Raw genomic sequence first — 22689 nt, 5'->3', positions numbered from 1 at the left:
TAGATACCTAATCGGGGAAACCTGCCGAAACTGATATGCCATTAATAATGGTAGCGGGTACAGTGGGTCCAGTCGGCTTCGTTACTGCCTTCCTTATATTGTTGCCTCCTCCATCAAAAGTGATAGCGGGGACTAGGCCGGAAGAATACTGCTGGCAAAAGTTGGGCGGTAAATAATTGTGGTTTCGAAGTCACTAACAACACTAAAACAGGCGTTGCGGAGCATTTTCTGGCTGGATCAAGCTGACTTTGGCAAGTGACCCGTCACTTAGCAGGTTTTTTTACCATCAACATGTCAAGAATTGTCACAAAAGATTGGAAGGTTATCGCGAGCAAACCAACATCTACCATTTACTTGTGGTGGCGCTTATGTTTGTAGGCGGGACCACCAAATATGGATAGAAAGCATAAAAGGTCTCGATATTTCTCATAGGTTCACGAGTCGAATCAGTCACAAGTTTGTCCTGGACTTCTATCTTTCAGAAATATCACACGCGAACACAATGGTTTCAACTCAATATCCCACTTCGCCATCCAAACAACAACATGACGTGGTCATCGTCGGAGGTGCCACGAGCGGCGCGTCGATTGCCTGGCACCTTGTCCATAACCCTGACTTCAAAGGCTCAGTCTTGGTAGTTGAACGTGACACATCCCTGGAGTACTCCGCCACGAAAGCTAGCAACAACTGCATGCGCCAGCAATTCGCAACCAAGATCAACGTGGAAATCGCTCAATATGCTGCTGACTTCGTCCGCGAGTATGGTGACAAGTTTGGACCCGATCCCTGCGTTCCCAACCCCCCTATCCGTGACTTCGGCTACCTTTACTTGTCCGACTCGCCCGAGTTGACCGAGGTCTTGCAGAAGGATCAGCAGTTGCAAGCCAGCTGCAACGCAGGCACTACAATGATCCCGGCTGCATCAAGGAGAAGTATCCCTGGTTCTATATTGATGATCTCCACTCGGGAAGCCTGAACACGAAAGATGAGGGCTGCTTCAACGCTCTTGGCATTGTTGAATGGTTGCGAACGACTGCTTGTGAGAGGGGAGTTGAGTACGTGAGCAATGAAGTGGTCAACATGGCCGTTGAGCGAGCTCAAGTTGGCTCCATCACCTTGCGCAGTGGTGAGATGATTGCGGTCAAGAATGTGGTCAATGCTGCGGGTACCCGTGCCACCCAGGTCGCTCAGCTAGCGGGAATTCAAGTCTCAATTGAGGCTCGTCGGCGGTACACATACATTTTCGAGGTAGACGAGCCATTACCTAAGGATCTGCCCTTGACCATCGATCCTACAGGTGTACACTTCCGCTCCTACGCTGCAAAAAATTACCTCGTTGGTTGCCCACCCACCGGTCCCGACAACGCCGTGGATGTGAGCGATATCAGCTTTGCCGAGGATGCTTGGACCAACAAAATCCTTCCCATCATTTCTCGTCGCGTCCCTCAGTTCAGATCCGCTCGTGTCACTGATAAGTGGGTGGGACATTATGAGTTCCACACTTTCGACCACAATGCCATTGTAGGCCCTCACAAAAACATTGGCAACTTCTTCTTCTGTGCTGGTTTCTCAGGGCATGGGAGCCAGCAAGCACCTGCTTGTGGGCGGGCAGTTGCTGAGCTGATCGTCCACGGCCAATTCAAAACCCTGGACCTCGGTGTTTTGTCTTATGCTCGCATTTCTGAAGGCCGGCCACTGACTGAGCGCGCGGTTATCTAGTTACGCTCTGGGAGTTTCAGATAACCACAATAGACAGTTCAATTTAAGATCAACTTCGACGCTTCGAAGAGGAGTTCCATTCCCTTTAATTCCAATACAAAAATGTCTATATCTGATCTACTCTGGGATTCTCGGGTGGTTAAGCAAGGAGCACGACCTTGTGAGGAAACTGTAGTTGTTAATACTGACGCGTTGGCAAGAGTAAGACAAGCACGGGTCCATTCGCATGATCATTGGCAATTAGTTACTAATTGGAAACCTATAATTCGTTCGATCTATCCTAAGCATTAGTCCCTGGACCATTTATACTATCAGGCACCAACTTTGTATCAATTGTCTCGCCTCAGAACCAATGATCGTGCCTTGCCGTCGACTAAATTCTTGTCGCTCTCTAGTGAGTAGCATGTAGCCAGTAACTATGGAATCGTATGAAAAAAGAGAGGTGTGTACAGAAATAGATCTTCTACCAAAGTGAGCAACTCTGTCTCATATCTACTTCTCATCATGTTTCATGGAGAACCTCATTGCTCTCAGTGTACTTCACAAAGCAGGGAATAGGACCTGTAGCCTTTTGTGAGTCGCAGCATTGTTTTCAAACAGAAAGATATCAAGAACCCTGGAAACATGCCATTGACATTACAATTAGGATAGATTTTCTTAGGTCAAGAAACTGGCACCTTACTATGCATGCTCGGGTGGAACCCAATTGGCCGCCTTCTGAGCGTGCGGCCGGCTTGGCAGCCGAAGCTCATGCTTATCCAAATTAGTCCGGCGTTTTCAAAAAAGGAAATTTACCGCGATGAGTAAGCTAGGGACCTGGAAAAGAGAACTACCGTACTGTAACTGCGCATTGGGTTGGTACCTTTACCCCTGACGAGTGTGCAACTAATATGCAGCTACTGTCAGCATATTTTCGGATTATGCGGGTTTTCGCCATTAAAACCGCACCGAACCGAACCGAATGACACTCTATCATCCTCTATTACTACTCCTAGCATGTTATCCAGCCCTTGGTGCGGCGCCCCCGGACTACCACATAACAAATACTAGTATGGCAGAAGCATCAAGGGATCCTAGGGTCTTAACATAGTCATGTTTTGTGTACTGGTGGGTCTTTAACCTCGCCTGACCTGGCCATTGCCCATTCTAATCAGAACATATTCTTTTGAGGTCTAGACCAGATGAAAGAAACTGCAACCATCTCGGGTGTAGTGGTGCCTCGAAGCGCGACAGGACCAAGGCAAGTTGGGTGTACGAAAGCGGTCCAAGCACGGATTCACTAAAGCTCTCAAAGGACACTATATCACATCTATTAGTCTGTAACATACTAGGTTACGTTGGAGTAGACTCCAGTAACTTACAAGTAAGCAGCCTCGCCTGTGTCCAGATCCCGCCAAAATGCTTGAGCTGTAGATGAAGAATAGTGATTTCATGGTCGATACTGGCGCGCAGACTATTATGCAGCATTCCATTCGACTTTCTATGAAGATCGAGGAAGATAAGCGTCGTGAAGATGGTGAATGTGATTGCCGGGTCTACAGCGAGGCAGAATGCAGTATCCCATTGACCCGCCAATGAGGCAATGTCCTGACATGTCTCGAGAACGCGCTGCCAACTTGGCAGCCAGTTATCCACTCGCCCGTGACCGCAGTCCACGACAGAAAGGAGCAATTGCGCCATCCGCAAATGGAAGACGGTGATTAGCCTTTCATGGTGGTCGATGGGAGTCTCGTTTGTGAATGCATTGCGTCGGGGGTTCAGCCAACCCGGGGGAAGGGCAAGGCGGAGTGCAGTTAGCTGCCGGTCGACCTTGGTGACTTGTGCCGCTATCCCCTCTTGCCATCGAAGTAGGTGCATGCGGATGACTAGACCTGCCTGGCGCAAGGTGGCAACAGTAATATTGTGAATGTTGTTTAGCAAGGTCTCTGGATTTAATGTGATGGTAGGGAGAAGTTGAGATAGATTATCTGAGTTAGGAGGCAGGAAGATGCCGTGGGAAGCACTCTTTCTTTGACTGATGTTAAAAGAGGTATTGATGACCGTATCGTCAATCAAGTATGGTGTTCCGGAGGCGAGGTTGGAGTATGTATCGAGTCGGTAGATACACCACCATAGTGCTCGCCACTCGTCAAGATCTTCATCGCTAATTGTGCTCCAATCGGGGTAGAGTGTGCGGATATGGTCAAGGCGATCAAGGCCGATACGGTAGGCCATACGCGTTATCCTACCAATACGCAGCCAGGAGTGGTGCCCGGGGAACTGATGGAACTCATAAAAAGCCAGTATATATGCTTTGCGGAATTGATCGAGAGATGGAGCGTCACCAATAAGATCATCCTCTAGCTGGCTTGAGCTGAGAAGTGAATCTAGTCCCGCATCTAGATTTGGCCCGTCATCATGAGTGGTAAATTGGGTTAGTTTTGCACTAATGATGGCCATCGTCGAGACGAGATCTTGGTGGCATTGTGAGCTCCGATAGCGGCGAAGAAACCGTTCTTTCAAAAAGATAGGATTCGCATCCTTGGCAATATCAAAGAAGCTCTCAATGCTGCAGGAGTAGCAGCTTGGATTAGCCCTGGGATCATCCTCGAAGAACAAAAGAAAGAGGTCACCTACAGGTACTCCTCCTGGGACAAGGGGAAAGGCAGAGAGCTCGAATACGGAGGGCTAGTATCAGTGTTCTGCGACGGCTCTCCACGGATAGACTGTGCAGGGTAAACCGGGTCCACGGGAGTGGGGAGTAAGGCTGACGTAGAAAGGATAAGTTCGGGCTGTTGAAGTGTGATGTCACCGGCTGGTGGTACTTGAAAATTGCGCATTAGTTCTCGACCATTTTGTTAGGGAAATCGAACAATTACCAGATTTTGTGCGTGATTTGGACCGGCGAGTTGTATGATGAGAGCCACGAGGAGGGCCGGGTCTGCGTTTCACTAACGTATAGGTGCATGCCTCCCCAAGCTCAAAACAACGAGAGCAGGTCGGTCTTGCCAGGTTGCCTGCCGAGAGTTAGTGGATCGGTAGCTTGGAGCTTTTGGTTAACGGCACTCGGCGTACACTTGACCTTCTTTCAGATCCACAGACCCACCCTCAAAGGTCTGATGATTGGGATCAAGTAAATATCGACAACCGAGCCGTCCAATAGAAGTCCCTCTTACACAACCTAACGACTTGAGAATGGTGATATAGCATCGACAAATTGTGTCCACTTCCGGGCGATGGGATATTTACTCTCGATGGTGCAGGCTCGTCATATGTGCGAGCGATAATCAGGCCGCATTTCGCCAGGCACCAGGTGTGAACGATCCAAGCTTATTTCTAGCTATGATAGCTCGAGAACTACGCTTAACCTTTGACTGTTACATTATTGATATCTGAATTTTCCATCGGTACTTTGCGCAAAACATCAAAAACTCCCCACGTGATCGATCAGGTTTCAATATTCAGGAGCTAGCTCATCTTCTCATCGTTAACTCTGCGACGGGATTCCTCTTTGGTAAAACTGCTGGATTGTTAGAGTCATATAACAACCCAATAGGAGGAACAGTCGTTGAAAGCTTCGCCAGGCTTGCTACAGCTTTGATACTAGTCAAGACTATCTGCTCGGACGGAGACTCGCGCAGAAGTTCTACTGTGCGATAATCCCCTCAAGATTCCGCAAAGCAAATGCAACTGTACACGAGGTATTAGATCGATACGTGCAGCTTGCGCTGCAAAACAAGCAGGCGAGCAAGCCTCAGGAATCCGCTCAGGAACGATATGTGTCCCTTACGTGTTGGCCTTAGAGACCAATTTTCCTAAATGCACCCGGGATAGGCTACTAAATATACTACTTGCAGGTCGAGACATCACGGCAAGTGTCCTGAGTCCTGCCTTATACTTACATGTAATCCGCGGTACGAGATAAGATACGAAGGGAGATAGTCGGCGAATTTGGTGACTATTAGACGTTGGAGAAGAAATTCACACATTTAAGACTGGGGGACCTTATCATGAATGAGAGTAAGTCCATTACTTTTCTATACCCATGCCCAACTAAAAAAGACCATGATAGCACTTAGATTACTCCCACCTTCCTCAGTGAGCTTCCGTCAGGCGCTCAAAGACACATCCCTGCCAGTCGGAGGGAGCATAAATCGCGACTCACCTATTCATGTTGGAAAGGGTGACTTGGTAGCCTAGAGTGTATACGCGATGCACCGCAGGTCCGATACTTAGGGTGAGTACCGGCATTTCTTCCGGAGCGATAGAAAGGAAATCCATATAGGGGATTGGAGTGTTTTCCATTTGATGGGGTTCCTCGAATCTGTTTAGGACATGAGAGAGAGAGAGAGAGAGAATTACATTATACTTGATTTTATCTCCATTTCCAGGATCCTTCCGAGACACTGACGGCCAAAGGGCCTGAATAGAGCCGGTCAGCTTGTATTAGTAATGTGATCATGAGTATATAATAATATTAGGTACTTAGTATAGGAGTAAGAGAGTAGTAATACTAGTAGGTTACTTAAGCCTCTTTATACAGGGCTAAAACTATATTTCTAAGTCTATCTTAGCTTTAAAGATCTAGAATTAATTATAAAAAGAGAGGTACAGCCAGCTAGACATATCTGAAATTTTAATATTATATATATTTTATATAAAAGATATTATTATTTTAATAAGATTAAGATTTATAATATATAAGCCTATTTAGCAAAAGGTAGTCCTATATAGGACTCCTAAGTATGTAGCTAGAAAGAATCCCTAGATATATAGCTAGGAAAGAGGGTTTTTAGAGGTATTACTAGTCTCCTAATAATGTAGCAAGTTCTCTAGTGTATAACAGATCTCCTGATAATATTAAGTAATATAATTATCTTCTCCAGGGGTGCTGGTTGCGCTTGTTTTAATAGTTTTAAAGGAGAAGACATGTAGAGATGAGTGTCTGCGAGTTAAAGAAGAGTGTAAAAGAGGAGATGTGTGGAAATAGGCATCTGCGAGTTGAAGAAGGGTGCAAAGGAGGAGATATGTAGAGACGGGCGTCTGCGAGTTCTGTTTAGGACATGAGAATCCCCCTTCTGCCTTGCATCAAAAGTCTGTTATGACTGATGTGTCTACAACGGAACAATACGCACTTGCAGAGGCTTACTACAAAACTGCAAAGCCCCTCCAGGATTTTCAATGTTCTTGATTACGCCGGAGGATATGAGTCCTCAATGCCAAAATTGAAGGCAAATCTAGTCCTGGCGCAGCGCGATAGGGTAGATGTGAGGCTCTATTCTTCTACGCTGTTCCGAGCGTAGAGAGCAAGTGAGACACAATGGTTGGATAATTTTTGTACAGAACCTTCGCGGCACCTGGTGCTATCACTGGAGGAAGAGAAGTATCGGAGTATGCACTGGATGAATTATTGATCTGTTTGAGAAAATGAATCACAATGGGCTTGAAGGTCCTCCCTCTTCATCGGAGGTGTCATTGGATATATCCAACTAATCTTTCCCCTCATTCGCTCCTCTTTGGCCACATAAGCTAACACCTGCCCCTTCCGAAACTCCGGTGCCATAACAAAGCGCAATACTATGTTTTCAACCACCTTTGGAAGCGACAGGTACCGCGAGAAAATATAGTACCAGACATTATGCCATGCGTGCATCCTCGTCTCCAGTCCAGATTTCAAGACATCCCCCTTGAGCGAGCACACAGAGCTCATCCGGACAGTCTGATATTCCTCGAAGAGATTGGTAAGAGCCAGAATGTCGAGTTTTCCACTAGGCGCTTTCCGAATCGCGTTCCAAAGGCTATTACACAGCACAACCACATCTTGGATTCCGTGGTTGAACCCTAGGCCCAGATGGGTTGTCATCTTGTGGCAAGAATCACCAACAAGTACAACGCGCCCAAAGCTCCAGTTGTGAACAATTCCTTCTTCCAGATTCGTCAGTCCAGCCCCTAGCATTCGCGGCCAGACATCCTTGACCTTGACTGTTCTGGTCAGCGGGAATTCTGCAAATTCCGCTGCGAGAGCTTCGATTTCTTCATTCGTATAATTCGCTCGTTCGCTCGTTGGCTTTGGTAACCTCTTGTACAGGAAGAACCACCCCTTCTCCGGCCCGCTAAAGTACATGATCGCCTTCCCCTTCGACTGGATATCATACCCCTGACCAGCTGGTGCCGGCGACGGAAATGATCCAAAGAGAAGCTGGTATGTTGCTGTATACGGCCGCTGGGAATCCCATACCCTTGTTGGGTACTCTTTGAGAGCAAGGTCGCGCATTATTTGACGCGTTTTGCTGTGGACACCGTCGGCGCCAATGACGATTGAACCATGGAAAGTACTGCCGTCGGTGCAGGTTACAGTGACTCCATCCTGAGTCATTTTAATGTCCGTTAAATCCTTGTCCGTCAAGACCTTCTCTCTAGCGGTTGGGGATAGGCCGTTGTACATGACTTCTATCAATTCGGCGCGGTGGAAGGCAACTGGGGCAGAGCCGTGACTAAGCGAAATAGATGTATCTCTTAGTCACAATGTCCCATTCAAGAAGACGTGTAACAGTGCGATTGTTGTAAAAAGACTCACTTCTCACGTATCTGGTTATATCGATTCCCCTCACTGAAGACCTGTCCGTCGGCCGTGAATGACAAATGATGAAACAACTCCCCACCACGCGGTAGTAATTCATCTAAGATGCCAAATTGATGCAAGACTCGGAATGTATGAGGGTAGACAATAAGACTGGCGCCCTTGTCTTCAACGATGGCGGGCCGACGCTCAAGGACGACGAAGTCGATACCAGCCAGGTGAAGAGCGTGTGCGGCCGCGAGTCCGACCGGGCCTCCACCTATAATTATAGCTTTAAAAGGGCCTTTTTGGTTCCTCATGCTGAGCGTACAGGTTTGTATCTCAGTCCTCGGCAAGCTACTCTTTAGTACTTTGCATTTCCACACAGATAGCAGTTACCCTATTGTCTTTGGGCCGAGGCATCAAGGTGTCTCAAGGATGGCTCACCCCATTTTCAGTACTACCCCTTATGGTTGGCGGTTATCACTAAATCCGTGTGGGTCTGGCGAGAATCCTCCGAAAGTTGTCCCGGCACTAGCCCTAACTTGATGTCCCTCAGCCGGAGGATCTTCAATAACTTGACTTCATACAAAATGGGCGAAGCGCGCTCCTTGTTGAACTAGTGAACAAGAAAGTCAAGTCACATTCCATGCCTAAACGTGTCTCCGTAATAATTGTCGGTGGCTCCCACGCGGGACCCGCAGTAAGCCACAAACTCCTACGACAGACCCCTAACGCCACAATTACCCTAATCAACCCATCTGATGAGTACTACTTCAACATTGCTGCTCCTCGATTTCTCGTCAAGCCAGGGTGCTTGCCACAATGTAAATATATCTACTCCATCCTGAACGCATTTCGGGAATATCCCGCTGGCGCTTTCACATTCGTCAAGGGATTGGTGACCAGAATTGACAATTCAGTCAAGTCGGTTTCAGTTATAACGTCTGCCGACTCCTCGAAAAGTACCGTTGGTTCGTTTTGTTTTGATTACCTTGCCATCGCGTCTGGAAGTACGACCCCTGCGACGCTAGGACAAGCTAGAGTGAAACTCCCGTTCAAGGCTACGGCGTTCGAAGATACGATGAAGACAATACATGTGGCGCGGGAAACGCTGAAAGCGGCTCGAATGATTGTAATTGGTGGTACGGGGCCTCTTGGTGTGGAAATTGCTGGAGAACTTGCTGAAGCTCCGGAGTTGAAGAAGATTACGTTGTTGTCGCGGACAAATGTGTTGCTGGAGGGGGCGACTGAGCCTGTTCAGAAAACAACGTTGTCACTCTTACGGCGGCGGAATATCAATATCTTAACCGAAGTCACAGTTGAGGGTGCTCAGTACAAAACGAACGCCCAGTCTTGGAAATTCAAGCTGTCCACTGGGGAGACAATCACGGCAGATGCATACATTGCCACAACAGGCACTATTCCGAACAATGGATTCATTCCGAACAGCTTTCTGAATTCCGAGGGCTGGGTAAATGTCGATGGATGCCTCAGAGTTGTAGAAACTGGTGTAAGCCGCAGTGACACTTATGCTATCGGTGATATTACCTGCCATCCGTATCGACTGCTCTCTATTGTGGCTGGTCAAGACAGCGGCATCCATTGCGCGAAAGACCTAGCTCGTTACCTATTCAGCAGAAGCACAAAAGAAAATGATAGTTGTTCTGGTGGGACAGACCACCGGGACAGGACACCTAGGGGGTTAGACGCTTTTTAGGTGTCTGGTTTGGTTCTTCAAGGGAAAGGACTACTTGACTTATAAGGCGCCTAAATTCCTGCGAGGTCAGATTCGATGGATTGATGATAGAATTGTTCATATAATGCTCATGTAGTAAGATCTATGTCCTTTATTCGTAAACAAAATTTACACTAGGAAAAAAGGAACTATCCCGCCTTGTTAGCCCCGAAATCCCTGGGCAGCTCAGGCCCCCAAATAGACAACGGCCCAACAGGCTCCCTACGCGTGACATTGTATCGATTCACCACATCCCCGTCCGCATAATGCTCGATCTTGAACTTCGAAGTGTCATACCAGTAATCAAAAATCTGACTTCCAAGAATATGCCTTCCCACCCCCCAAACACTCTTCCACCCCTTTTTAGCTAGATAATGGTGCCCCATTAGCTGCGTGTCGAAGTCAGCCACCTCAAACGAGGTATGATGGACGTATGTCTCACGCACAGTCGGTGACGCCCGCTGCAAGAAAAAGGTATGGTGGTCTGTATAATCCTCACCAAGATCGAGGTGCATGAAAGTCATGACATCCATCTGCCGAAATTTTGGAAGATACAAGATATCTGAGTGCACAAAGTTGAAGTTACAAGTGTAGAACTCAAGCTCCGTCTCAAAGTCTTTGCACACATAGCCGTAATGTCCGAGCTTATGCACCAGTGCCGGTCCATCATGATACCGTTGGAACTGCCCCTTTCGCGGTTTCTCAAACGGGGTATTAAAAGGTCCCTGGAAGTCGTGTGTCGCTGTTGGTGTCGACTTTACCTCAACGTCCCGCTCAATTTGCCCCCACACCACATGGAACAATGTCCCATTTGGCCTTGTAAATGTAACAATCTCTCCACCCCCTGGTGCTTCAACCAGTGTCTTGCGAAAAGCCCCTGGCATCGCGGCGGCTTTGGTAAAATTCTCCTCATCTCTCGCAGCAAAGGCTGCGCCTAGAAATTTAGATTTCCGCGCTGAGCTCTGAGACGCCACATAGACGTAGGGGTCCCTTCCATATCCACGGTAGTAAATTGTTTTCCCCTTTCGCGCAGCTTCGACGAAGCCGAAATCCTCAGCAAACCCCGTGAAGGCTTCAAGATCCGCATGTTCGAAATAGACGTGGGTGATGCGGCTGAGTTGGACTTTTGTTGGGGAATTTTCGACGACGGTGATACTGGACGGTGGTAGGATCCACTCCTGCCATTTTGAGGGGAGGAGGGCGATGAGGTCGAGGAGCCAGAGGGACATTTTCGTGCGAATCTTGTCCTCTTGGATAGGCGATAAAAACAATGTATGAAATGAAGTGAATGAAAATGATACGACAGCGCAGCTTCTATCTTCTAGATATTTGATCCCTTATACTGCCGTTGTCTTGAAGACATGCTCCATCTTGTAACAACCCAGGATCGTCAGCGTGTATGATTAACTGATAGTGGATCCCAGGTGCCGCCGCGGAGAGACTATAGGCCTGTACATTAGGGGGGTAAGCTAATAAAAGTCAATTCACAGGGTCGGTGATAAGAGCTTTTTGCCCCTCTAAAATATGAACGTGTCTCGGCCTATGCTTGAGTCTACATCAGAAAGATACTCCTCGGAGGAATTCTCCACGAAGTAGAAACTACGCCACGAATTTTTCGAAGTCAATGGCGCTATATATCATATGGGTTATAGATAGAGAGTGGACCTTTATTACTTTATCAACTCACGGTTTAAATGTTTGGTCGACTCGTGTGCAAATCCTATCTTTCTCGAAATCTTGAAATCCAATCCTTGGCCATTCAATATCCTTGTTTGTATTTCTTCAACAATCAACGATGAATTCCTTTCGCTACCTTTGTCACTTCGAGACAGAAAATGGCAATAACCTATTCACGGACTGTGCCTCAGCCGATCCTACGATCGGATCAGTGGTAGATGCATATCCGACATATGAAGACCTGGTGCAGGGCCAAAATGCGACAACGGCGACAATATCCAAAGTCTTGTGTCACGCCAATCCCTCTGAAGTGAGATACACAGCTAACTGTATTTTTTATAGCTACTTCCGCCTTTGCCTCAAACAAAAATCCCCATTTATTGTGTTGGGCTTAATGATAAGAGCCACGCGAAGGAAGCAAATGTACGCCACTGAGCACGGATTATCTACTAATATCACGTCTAATTGCCAGAAGCTCAGTGTCCCCGCCAACCCACCTGTATGGACTAAGCCACCAGCCACCCTTGCATCACCGAACGAAACCATCTCCATGAGCCGCTTCTGTGCCTCGCATCTTCCAGACTGGGAGGTGAGCTTGTCTCAACCGCCTAACGCGGCCGTCATTGACAGAACTAGGGCGAACTCGTATTCGTCACCTCGCGCGATTGCCGAGACATCACTCCGGAGGAAGCATCTGAATTTATCCTCGGCTACACAATTGGTAATGACCTGTCTTGCCGCTTCTTCCAGCTGCCAGAGCAGTCTGGTGGACAGTTCTTCTACGCGAAGGCTTTTGACAAGTTTGCCCCAATCGGGCCCGTCCTTGCGAGCCCCAGGACTTTTCTCAAACAGAGGTTGTTCGCTAGCCTTGTCACCCGAGTCAATGGAGAAGTAAAGCAGGATACGGTGATTGAGAAAGATATGATCTTCCCACCTGAGAGAGTTCTCAGCTGGATGAGCAAGAGTACGCTCAGTGACCTTTATTTTTTCCCTTTCGAGAGCCCCTCTCATTTATCTGACACGAACTCCAGGCACAACCATCCCAGCTTATACAGCAGTCATGACAGGGACACCAGCGGGGGTAGGTGTATTTCAGAAACCGCGGCAGTTATTGAGAGATGGAGACCAAATCGAAATTCAAATTTCAGGCCTGGGGACGTTGAAGAATGTAGTAAGATTTGAGGAGGGGCAGGACTCTATCATGTGAGAAATATACCTATTTCACATTATGGGATGAAAACAGTGAACTCTTGCTGTGGTGTTTGAGAAGTAAATACTAATTGATAATTTCTTATTTTGATAACAGAAAACTTGCTTGGTCGCTTGTGAAATCATAGATCTGGTATAGGTTTAGTCTTTGGATGATATGAATACAGTATTCGGTATTTCTATTAGTCTTTTACCAGAGGTTCCCTTTAGAAAAGAAAGCTAAATACTACACGGAATTATAACTCGCAAAAGCTTTATGTATAAAGCTGCAGCCTGTACCATAGAACTCACCCCATACCCCCTGCTACACAGTATGCTACCTGCAGTGCTACTCTGGCTAGCTCAAGACGTATCACTCTTAGAGGTCTGGCTACATTTCCAACCAAAAAGACATCTAGGGCTACACCCCACTGCTAACATAGTAGAATAACAAAGATGATAATACATATACTATGCGAGTGCAATTATAGTTTGGCTGGAGATAATAAGCTAATCATTATCTCTCTTGCAGAGATGCTGAACTTAAGAAGTTTGGTATGAAGTTTGGTAAAGACAAGAAAAAAACTCCTGTGCTAAGTTGAACAAAGGGTGTGATGAATCAAGAATAATATGACACGCCCTAAGCAACATTGGCAACGACACGAACAATGATTAAGTGAAGAAGAGTTATTGATAAGTGAGAGTGTTCCACATGGTGTTCAAGGCATATCATCAGTGAATATGTACTTTAAAGAACCAAATATTTGAATTTATCTCTTATTACTTTCATATGACTTGTTGTTATTTTGCATGAGCCAACTCAAATTGCTTATTCTTACACCCGGCTACTTTCAATTCTCAGCTTGTGGAAATACTGGATCAGCAAGAAGAGTGACATGACATATATATTACACTACCGCATGTCTATTTTGGGATAACACGATTGAATGGCTAATTTTTTAAAAAAAAATCGGTCTTATCTCACGTGAAAGAGAACGGAGCCCGGACTGAGAGAAGTGTCTGACTGCTGGCGCTCACCTCTTTTCTATACGACCTGCTGCAGTAGCAGTAGGTCTTGGTCTTGCCCTGTTCAAGGGTCCACCATGCCTACTTCTCCTGGATCGCATGCCAGTCAGTATTCAGATGCTATTTCATGACTCGTCCTTGGCAGGGGCACTGGTAAAGGTCTATCCTGGGCTAGAAATTTTTATAGCAGACCTAGGATATGAACATAATCAGCAAGGTAGGGGGTAAGGCAGTGATAGGTAATTATGAGCCCCTGGGTGTAACTTTGTTATATTAGCAAGTAAGGCACAGATAAAGGGGGAGGTGACAATAAGAATTATCACTCTTATAATTAGTTGTTTGGGGGGCAGGAGATGCTGACAAGAGTCTATATATAGTCCGTGGGAAATCCTTCAAACATGTTATTGATAGATAGGGGTCATTAGAGTCTATTAGGGGTTTATCACGCATGGTCGCTGACCAACAGTGCATTTAAATCTATATTGACAGATTACATTGTTAATACAGATAGATGGCTGAAGGTCAAAAACAAGAATATAGCATACATGCTTTTTCCCACAAAAGTCACAGGCTTAAGAAACACGTTTAGGTTGAGATGAATAAATGCTCATGTCCAGCTGCAGGCCACCGGCCTGCTGTTCCTTCCCGGCTATGATGACACGCTAGCCCTGCAATACATAATTCAATATATTGAAAAATTTCACCTATTGGATTGATTAGTTCACTAGCTAATATAAATCACAGGTGTTACTGTGTGATTTTAGTATCGTTTCTTATCCATGTATTCAATAATATCGTCAGAACTTTTAGAACCTCAAGCTATTACAAAACTCTCAATCCATTATCCCTCCTTGTGGTTGACATATGTAGATTACTAAATGAGCTATTTTGTATGCAATACAAGGTGAGCGGCTCGGTGGTGGTTTGCGTTATGGGGCTTAACCTGACTGACATCCCAACATAATCTGGTAGATCCCACCCTTCCCCCAACTCTTGAATTACAACATCAATTCGAGCTGTCTCGATTCTGACTCCTAACACCCGCCTGCCATAGCATCGGCTCCGTCGCTGGTTGGACGGGCCCCAATTCCCTTTCCCGTTTTTCCCTCCACGCAACAATCTCGCGTTGCTCCACGAAATTCCCATGTAGCCCCAGGCGCAATTTGAACGGGAGGTGGATGACTGCCAGGGGTCCTTGAGCGATGTGTCGCGCATCGAAAATGCACACATCATTCCGTAACTCATCCAACTGGTTTAGCAAGGCGATGAGGTAGCCGTCTCCTTCATCGGTACTGCCCGCCCGAGGGATGAAGGCCGGCTCCTGGAAAGTGGCGCAGGGTCCGGCCCAAATGGTCTCGGTGGTCGAGTTATCCCACGTAAAGTGGCCTAGCGTGTTGAACAATCCACCAGCCGGCGATCCACATTTAGCGAAGTCGTACGGTTGTGTCGCGTCAATAACGGCCTGCCAGTAGTGGTTGTACTTCATCGTGACGAAGCGGTCGTCGATCCGCGAGAATTCCCCCGAATCAGCGCGCTCCTCAACCGGCTCGACCCATGTGTTGGTGGCGGCTTCGGGATCGAAGATCCAGCGCGTGGTTTTGTTTTGCAGCTTGTTGCGCTTGGCCACGGTGCCCGCGGGCGTGTCGACAGAGGGCCACCAGAAGAATACGTTGCCATCAGCAATGGTCAGATCGAACACGACCTTTCCATCGGGCGTTTCGTAACAGCTGACAGTGTGGCCCTGGAAGGCTAGACAGAGTGTCAGAAGCGCGATGCGACAGGCTGCGCACAGTGCCATGCGTGCTCACCATTTTTGGACCGGAACCATCGAATGTCCCCCGACTTTGCTCCCCGGCGCGGCACAAGCCCGTACCACTGGTCCTCGCTGGGATCCCATGCCCAATGGTTCGCCCCTCGTTCCAGGCGGTCGGGGTCGCATTTCAACGGCGTCATGGGCAAGACCACCCAGTTGTCGCTGATCCCGCAATCGTGGATGATACCACAAAAGGGCGCTTGGTACCAGCATTCTTCCGTCTTGATGCCATCAGCACTTATCGTGTACACCACAATATCGCGAGACCCGTCATTGCCATCCCCTCCAGCCTAGCCTGCAGTTAGTGGTGGGTCGAGGTGACGCTTATCGCGTATGGGGTTTCTAGCAGCCCTACCTCGTACCCGTAGCAGATCATTTCCCCCGTCTTCGGGTCAAATTTGGGGTGCGCCGTCATCGTGGGGCTCTGCACCTGCCCTTCAAAGTCGTAGCGGCCGATCGTTTCCAACGTCTCGGGCTCCATCGCATAGGCCGGTCCATCCTCCTTCGTGGCTAGCAACATACCTCTCCAGAACGTGATGTTCGTGTTGGCGGCGGTCCGAATCACCCCCTTGACAGCCTCATTGTCGGTGTAGGGATTGCGATATTTGCCAAAAAGCGCCTTGTTGTGCTTTGTCTCGTAGTGGTAGCGGTCCGTGTGGACATATCGCTGCTTGAAGTGTGCGCGACCCCCGCAGAGGCGGATGGCCGTCACGTTGCCATCGCCGTTGAAGTGAATATCTGACTCAAATACGGGGGGGAAACGGTGATCTGGTTGGATGCGGAAGAAGGTGCCGTCAATATCCCTGGGAATTTTTCCTGTTACTGCGAGGTTGCAGACATCGCCTTCAATTCGCGAAGGGCGGTTGAAACCTTGAAAAACCTCCGTGGACGGGAAATTGGAGTCGTCATTGCGCTTGATACCGTCGACGTAGTTGGGCTTGGCCGTCAGACTCTCTGCCAGCTCGTAGAGATGCGCCATGTCTGGCTTGCTCTATGTGTCGACTTGGGAAATGCGGCCGAACCAATTATCTGGAAGCCTTGAAGGTCCATGACCCCTTGCCTTTGATTACATCTTATAAACATGCCAGTGCTCTTCTAACATCCCGTTTAGTAGAAGGATCCTCCACTGAAGTACGTCTCGGACGTACGAGGCCGACGCGTCGGGCGTTTGCGCAGCTGGACTTTTGAGGCCATCGCTTGATTGGATGTAGCGCATTTTCCGAGGTAAGTTTGTGGGGAAATGCGGGGTATCGCAGCCATCGGGTGCAGAAAGCCGATGACGACCTGACAGTAAGCGGATATTTCGAGAAAATTGATTCTTCATGACGAGAATCGCAAGCACGGATATATTGAGTACAATGTTGACAATGAGCATGCTGTTTGTGATATTAGGCCGAGGTTTGATTGAAGCTTTGCTTTTCTGGCCTCGGCCCTAGCATACTTCCCAGACATCCAGATCAATACAATCGAACCATGACGTTATTCTGACTACGCCTAGAAGCACGTATTACTTGGACATCTCCAGTCCACCCTTTACCCGACTGGGTGAAATTGGAAGGCGGGTGTTTTAGTGACAGCGGAGATCATACGTGGGGGGTACCACTATATAAGCCAGTCCAACAAATGAAAGGATCACAACTGCCGGGGCCCCGTTAAATTTATTTCGAGTGAAAATAAACCCCATAGAAGCCTTATATTTGACATATTTTTTGCAGATAAAATTGACATTATCCCCTAATATACCACCCTAGATTATCCCTGGCGAGATCCCGCGCTGAGAGACCCTTGCCCAGATACATGAATCGATTCTGTGTGCGGTATGTATACTCAAAATCCTGCAGACGTGGATTCTTAATCGACTCGAGAAAGTGGTTCACTGACCCTGGCCACGGCCCAACAATCCTACCGGTGGAAGTGCCGCCCTTGTACCTGTCACGCAGTGAAGTGATTAGACCAGCGAACGCTATAGGATAAGGAAAGATCGTACCAGCTATTACAATTTCCGGAAAACGTGAGCAGCTCCATGACGGCATCTTTATGGTCGTTGAACTCCGTTGTGGCGGACTGACTGACGACAGCCGACTTGACTCCTTGGCGCTGGATTTGATCCACGAAGGAGAGCGCGAAGTCGACTTGCGCCTCAATAGACGGCATAAGCGAGCCGTTGGAGATGGGTGTATTTGGACCAACCACCACTAGAAGTGAATATTGTCAGATGTTACTGGAGGAAATACCAGTCAGCCGTAGTGTGGACTTACTAAAATAATTTGGCATGTCTGGGACTGCACAGGTGAAATAAGCTTCGGCCCCTGTTTGCTTCCATCGCTTGGCAAGATCGACCCCATTGCGACCTGTCAAATGGAATCCAGGGACGTAGGAAGTATCGTATCCTGTCGCCGCAATGATCACGTCCACGGAGTATACTTTACCCTCGCGTGTAACAACTCCATCTGGCGTGATTTCCTGAATAGAAGTCCGGACGACCTCGACATTGTCTTCTTGAAGGGCCTCGAGGTAGCCCTCCCCTGGGGTGACCCTGAAATTACTAGCATCAGTAATTTGCAAACTCAATTTTACAGATTCTAGATGCTCACCGTCTGCAACCCACGTCGAAGTCGGGGATGAGCTGCTCGCGAAGCGCCGGGTCCATCTTGGCGAGTTGTTTACGCATGCTCTTCTCGACGATCTCCCGCGACATCTTCTGTGCTGGGGAGTTCTTGTAAAAGTTGGGAAACCTTGAATTGAGCTCCTGGTCAATTTCCCGGCGGTATGCTACCAGATGCTCTGGGTCCGTACGGAATCGTTCCTTCTGGGCTTCCGTGTATTTCGTCGACCGCCCGTTGGTTGCGAGTCGTCCCACGAACTGTGGTGCTACCCAAGTGGGTGACCGGGCGAAAGTGACAAGTGACTTTACAACTATACCCACTATCAGTATTGTCTCGCATGTGGAACAACATGACACGCACTTGGTTGGATCGTTGGCACAACCTGGATGGCGGACGAGCCAGCACCGATGACAGCTACGCGCTTTCCAGCGAGATCTAGACCATGAGGATAGTTCCCCGTATGCACGAGTGTTCCACCAAACGACTGGAGACCCTGGATGTCCGGCCACTTCCACTGGCTGTCGTGGTTCATCGCCATTAGCTTGACACGCAATCCGTATAGGGACAGAAAACGTACTTGAGCACCCCAGCGCAGTTGAGGACCACTTCGGCTGAATCGACGGTGATCTTCCCCGAGGCAGCGTCTTGCACCTTGACTGTCCACCGTCCGCTATCTTCGTCCCACTCTGCTCCAATGACCCGCTGGTTGAACTTTGCATGTTTGTACAGCCCGTACTCCTTGGCTCGCTGTTGATAGAAATTCCAAATTTCTTCGGCTCCGGCATACCTGTTTTCCAGTGGTTTAGCCACTAGATATGCTGTGGTTCGTTGATATATCTACTTACACCTTCGACCACTCCGGGTTGCCTACCCAGGGGTAGCTATACGAATGCGCCGGGATATCACACGAGCAACCGGGGTAACGGGACTCGAGCCATGTGCCGCCGACGTCGGCGTTCTTCTCATAGATGACATACTCGACACCCTCGAGGAACTGCGCTTTGTAGGAAAAGGCAATCCCAGATATTCCTGCCCCGATCACAATGACCTTGACTGGCTGCGGCGCGCCGATATGCTGGTCTTTGACGGTCAGATTAGCTGCCGCAGGAAGCGAGCCCATGTTGACGAGGTTTGATTAGTTAGTGCTTGGATTAGTCTCCTCACAGTCGGGGTGCTGTACAGCATATTAACTGCGTCTGCTTTATAGAATGAACCTACATTCACCAGTAGTGGTGACGGATGTATAGAACCGATCTACTTCCTTCCACTTTTAGCCCCGAGGATGAGGGGTTCACATCACTCCAACACTATGATCATTGGCGTAGGTCATATAATCTTCCCCAAAATAATTGAATTGAATTTAGGGTTTACCCCGAGTCCCTGTTTTGTGGAGGTCTCGGACATATACAGCCGTCACCAAGGAGCTTCTATCTGGCCTGGTTTGGCTAGCCTGGTCTCTTGCTACACTGTCCGATGCGGGGAATCTGCACAACACTCTGACAATCTGGAAAGTGTTGAGAGTTCATACGGAGGCGAGGTATTGCGAATCATGTCCTTCATCTCGTGACAAACCCGGGTACAAAGAAGAAAGTGGTAGGACACATCCCTAATGCCGCTACCAATGTACCCACTGACAGCAGGCATTTACAAGTGCAAAAGAAGAAACTTACCCGTCCAAGTATCAGTCATACAAAGTCTGACAACAATAATAATTAGATGTTTTGATACAGTGATTGTCATGATGTGGCGTTCAACATCACTTCCCCGTCAGTTGCTCACGATACTAAGCTAGAGCTATAATTGGTCGTGTCTCATGACTTTTGCCCTGCTTTTCACAGTCGTATTACACATGATACACTCGATCTGGATTATCGAACAAAAACTGGGAGCCCGAAAACGATGCGTCGGTGAACATTTCTATCAGGCCAGCGCTCGGATCGAGATCCAGGGTTTCAAAGACATCAAACTGGCAACCATCGAAATTTCTGGATATAGACATTAGAGAGCAGAACTGGGGGAAGGGGTCAAAATCCAGTGAGGAGCCTTACATGTCTTGATAATCCGACATGGACACAATTTCACTACTTCCAGGAACTTCAGGGCCCACCCCTGTTGTGTTGGGATGGAGTGGCTGCAGTGGTCCTGGCGGCAGCACACCACTTGCATGGACGGTGGATTCCAGCTCAGGAGAGAGCTTCTCGCACCAACCAACCTTCTCCATGCCTCTGAAGGTCTCCAGACAAAATTGGAGCATTCCCTGGTGTTCTGTATTACTTCGTTTCTGTAGTGCCATGATCAAGATCCCCATCACCTCCCCCATGAAGTGACTGTCGAACAGTACGAGACTGGACAGAGTTTGTTCCTCGCGCATACGCCTCAGGATTTTCACCGCGGACTCGGCAGCCTCAATGCACGTGTCACTCATTTGTTCGTAAATTATTTTTTTGGCGGGGACTGTCCTATCTGTTGACCGTGCCACGGTAAAGAGTAGAAAGGGGCGAACCAGGGAGATGACGGTGGCCCAAAACCGGAGGTGCAATAGAGGCACAGCCCGACGGTGCTGGGGATTGACGGACGAGTCCCATTGAAGGTGGGTGGGGATCTTGTTGTGCCATCGCCTTAGAGATGCCAGTGCTTTGGTAACGCGGCTAATGGGTAGCCTGCCTCCCATGTGTGCCGGCTCCAGAAAACATTCGTGGCCGATAGTCTTCGTCATACGGACTAGGCTCACTAGCAGTGCCTGGTACCCCAGTGGAGTGTTCGGCCCTGGGCTCAAAATCTGGTCACTGTCAATCTGGGAAACCCGTTATCTACATCGTGCAGTCTTGGATGCCTTACCTGCTCTGTTGCCGGGGATGTGCTCATGAAGACGGCGTCGTCGATAATAGAACACGGGTACCCAAATCGACTGGCCATCTCGTAGTCAAGAATGTATATGGTCCACCACAGTCGTCGGCTGCCCTCCCGCTCGACGGTCCCTTTCCCGCGGAGGAAGACATCTCGGTGTAGCCCTAGAGAAAAGGCAATCTTCACAGCCGTTCCGAGATGGAGATAGGCCGCAATACTGTAGCAGGTCGCGTGCGTCGCCAAACCCTAATCAATGTCAGCCACCTCGATCAAACATCTCCACATTCAACCAGCAGGAACACCCACCAAGAGTCCGAACGCTTTGACACTGTCTAGGTCGGCCTCATCACAGGCCCCTGCTGATACCTCCCGTGCCAGAGCCAGGTAGGCCGTAGGTGTCTTGGAATCCGCAAGCCTGGAGCCCGGGGCCTCAACCCCTTGGCCACTGGGTCGCATACTTCCAATAGCGAAGATGGAGTAGATAGAACACAACCAGGATGCGCTTGCGGAGGCGCCGCCATCCTCCATGGTTTGTTCCAGGCGAGGGTAGAAATCTTCGGCAGAATAAAACCAGTAGGTGCAGTAGACCTGTTCAAAAAACCGGCCGACATAGACCATCCAGTGCTCGCGAGGCGGGAAGTACAATCCCGTCCGGCGACTGCCCACACCACTGTCTGGACTCGGTGGGAGCGGGCCGAACTTCAGTGGGGAAATGATTTTTGGGTCTGACCGAGACGAAGTCTCTCGTGGCTCTCGTGCTGTGTGAATTGCGTTGAACCAGCGGATCGACGAGTTGGCACCGACGTAGCCTGCGATTTTCATTAGCGATGCCTTCAAGTCTAGTCGAAGGGCGCACTGACGATATTTGCCCATGGAGTCTAGGAGCATACAACCGAGGCGCTCTTGAAGCACTGGATGTTCATCGCCCTCCATCGTCTCGTTGGTGACGTCCTGGTCCATCTTCTCAAGTGGACCATGGTTGTCTCTCTGTACTCCCTCAGTGCATGGGGCTTGGGAGTTGGGTCCCCTACTTTCTGCAGCGTCCAACCTTCGGAGAAAGTCTTGTATCTTCTCTACGGTAAGCTCGGGGAGCTCCTCTTCCGATACGAAGCGGCGGAGAAGCTTGATAGAATAGTCATATACCTCGCCTGAAACGCGATAGAATGGCCGCTTGCGGTTCTTGATACTCGCCTCGCACGGAAGATTCAAAGACCTGCAATAGTGACATGCACCAGTTTCTGCAAATCGTTAGAAATCCACCAATGCTTTTGTTATGGCTGTTTAGTCCGGTGCTCACCAATGCCAATACACTACAAACCAGCATCAGTTGGCGTCCATCCAACTATCGGTTGAGACTACTCACTTTGGTCTTGCGAGCCTTGCAGGTATTACAGCTCAAGCGCGCCCTCTTTCGCGGAGGCTCCTGGCCCTCCCCCTGGCGCTCGCCGTCGCACACTGGGCTCTGACCTGGGTCGACTTCCTCCCTGTCGATGGGTTGATTCGCGATATCGTTCATGTTCTTGCTACCGGTGCCTGC

General features: G+C 48.7%; 9 protein-coding genes across 9 annotated transcripts; 3 read left to right on the top strand and 6 right to left on the bottom strand.

Annotated features, from left to right (window-relative positions):
- Positions 1-502: 502 nt before the first annotated feature.
- On the top strand, positions 503-1719 carry BDW47DRAFT_133022 (NAD(P)/FAD-dependent oxidoreductase; the record flags this gene model as incomplete). The annotated part of the gene is made up of 2 exons (XM_024817721.1): positions 503-856; positions 928-1719. The coding sequence occupies 2 exons, from the start codon at positions 503-505 to the stop codon at positions 1717-1719; spliced, it is 1146 nt and encodes a 381-aa protein (XP_024670100.1).
- A 1146-nt stretch (positions 1720-2865) lies between these two features.
- BDW47DRAFT_133021 (transcription factor domain-containing protein) lies at positions 2866-4908 on the bottom strand (the record flags this gene model as incomplete). The annotated part of the gene is made up of 5 exons (XM_024817720.1): positions 2866-3017; positions 3081-4267; positions 4336-4522; positions 4578-4715; positions 4875-4908. 5 exons carry the CDS (start codon positions 4906-4908, stop codon positions 2866-2868), a joined length of 1698 nt encoding a protein of 565 aa, XP_024670099.1.
- Positions 4909-7105: 2197 nt separating this feature from the next.
- Positions 7106-8577, bottom strand: BDW47DRAFT_133020 (FAD-dependent oxidoreductase; the record flags this gene model as incomplete). The annotated part of the gene is made up of 2 exons (XM_024817719.1): positions 7106-8192; positions 8276-8577. The coding sequence occupies 2 exons, from the start codon at positions 8575-8577 to the stop codon at positions 7106-7108; spliced, it is 1389 nt and encodes a 462-aa protein (XP_024670098.1).
- A 329-nt stretch (positions 8578-8906) lies between these two features.
- On the top strand, positions 8907-10092 carry BDW47DRAFT_119099 (uncharacterized protein; the record flags this gene model as incomplete). The annotated part of the gene is made up of 3 exons (XM_024815302.1): positions 8907-9836; positions 9880-9927; positions 9967-10092. 3 exons carry the CDS (start codon positions 8907-8909, stop codon positions 10090-10092), a joined length of 1104 nt encoding a protein of 367 aa, XP_024670097.1.
- A 52-nt stretch (positions 10093-10144) lies between these two features.
- BDW47DRAFT_119098 (2,4,5-trihydroxytoluene oxygenase) lies at positions 10145-11224 on the bottom strand (the record flags this gene model as incomplete). Its single annotated transcript, XM_024815301.1, has 1 exon — positions 10145-11224. One exon carries the CDS (start codon positions 11222-11224, stop codon positions 10145-10147), a length of 1080 nt encoding a protein of 359 aa, XP_024670096.1.
- A 998-nt stretch (positions 11225-12222) lies between these two features.
- BDW47DRAFT_127636 (fumarylacetoacetate hydrolase family protein) lies at positions 12223-13243 on the top strand (the record flags this gene model as incomplete). Its single annotated transcript, XM_024816741.1, has 4 exons — positions 12223-12261; positions 12309-12636; positions 12704-12753; positions 13223-13243. 4 exons carry the CDS (start codon positions 12223-12225, stop codon positions 13241-13243), a joined length of 438 nt encoding a protein of 145 aa, XP_024670095.1.
- A 1649-nt stretch (positions 13244-14892) lies between these two features.
- BDW47DRAFT_133019 (carotenoid oxygenase family protein) lies at positions 14893-16678 on the bottom strand (the record flags this gene model as incomplete). Its single annotated transcript, XM_024817718.1, has 3 exons — positions 14893-15635; positions 15695-15989; positions 16055-16678. The coding sequence occupies 3 exons, from the start codon at positions 16676-16678 to the stop codon at positions 14893-14895; spliced, it is 1662 nt and encodes a 553-aa protein (XP_024670094.1).
- A 748-nt stretch (positions 16679-17426) lies between these two features.
- On the bottom strand, positions 17427-19425 carry BDW47DRAFT_119096 (flavin-containing monooxygenase; the record flags this gene model as incomplete). The annotated part of the gene is made up of 7 exons (XM_024815300.1): positions 17427-17628; positions 17687-17894; positions 17958-18235; positions 18294-18615; positions 18666-18823; positions 18883-19092; positions 19151-19425. The coding sequence occupies 7 exons, from the start codon at positions 19423-19425 to the stop codon at positions 17427-17429; spliced, it is 1653 nt and encodes a 550-aa protein (XP_024670093.1).
- Positions 19426-20148: 723 nt separating this feature from the next.
- Positions 20149-22668, bottom strand: BDW47DRAFT_133018 (fungal specific transcription factor domain-containing protein; the record flags this gene model as incomplete). The annotated part of the gene is made up of 6 exons (XM_024817717.1): positions 20149-20316; positions 20413-21084; positions 21144-21398; positions 21459-21961; positions 22013-22390; positions 22512-22668. The coding sequence occupies 6 exons, from the start codon at positions 22666-22668 to the stop codon at positions 20149-20151; spliced, it is 2133 nt and encodes a 710-aa protein (XP_024670092.1).
- Between the last annotated feature and the right edge of the window lie 21 nt (positions 22669-22689).

The sequence above is a fragment of the Aspergillus candidus genome (genome assembly GCF_002847045.1).
Source record: "Aspergillus candidus strain CBS 102.13 unplaced genomic scaffold BDW47scaffold_39, whole genome shotgun sequence".
Lineage (NCBI taxonomy): Eukaryota > Fungi > Ascomycota > Eurotiomycetes > Eurotiales > Aspergillaceae > Aspergillus > Aspergillus candidus.
The sequence above is the reverse complement of the archived record's forward strand: the minus strand, read 5'-3'. Positions and strand labels throughout refer to the sequence as shown.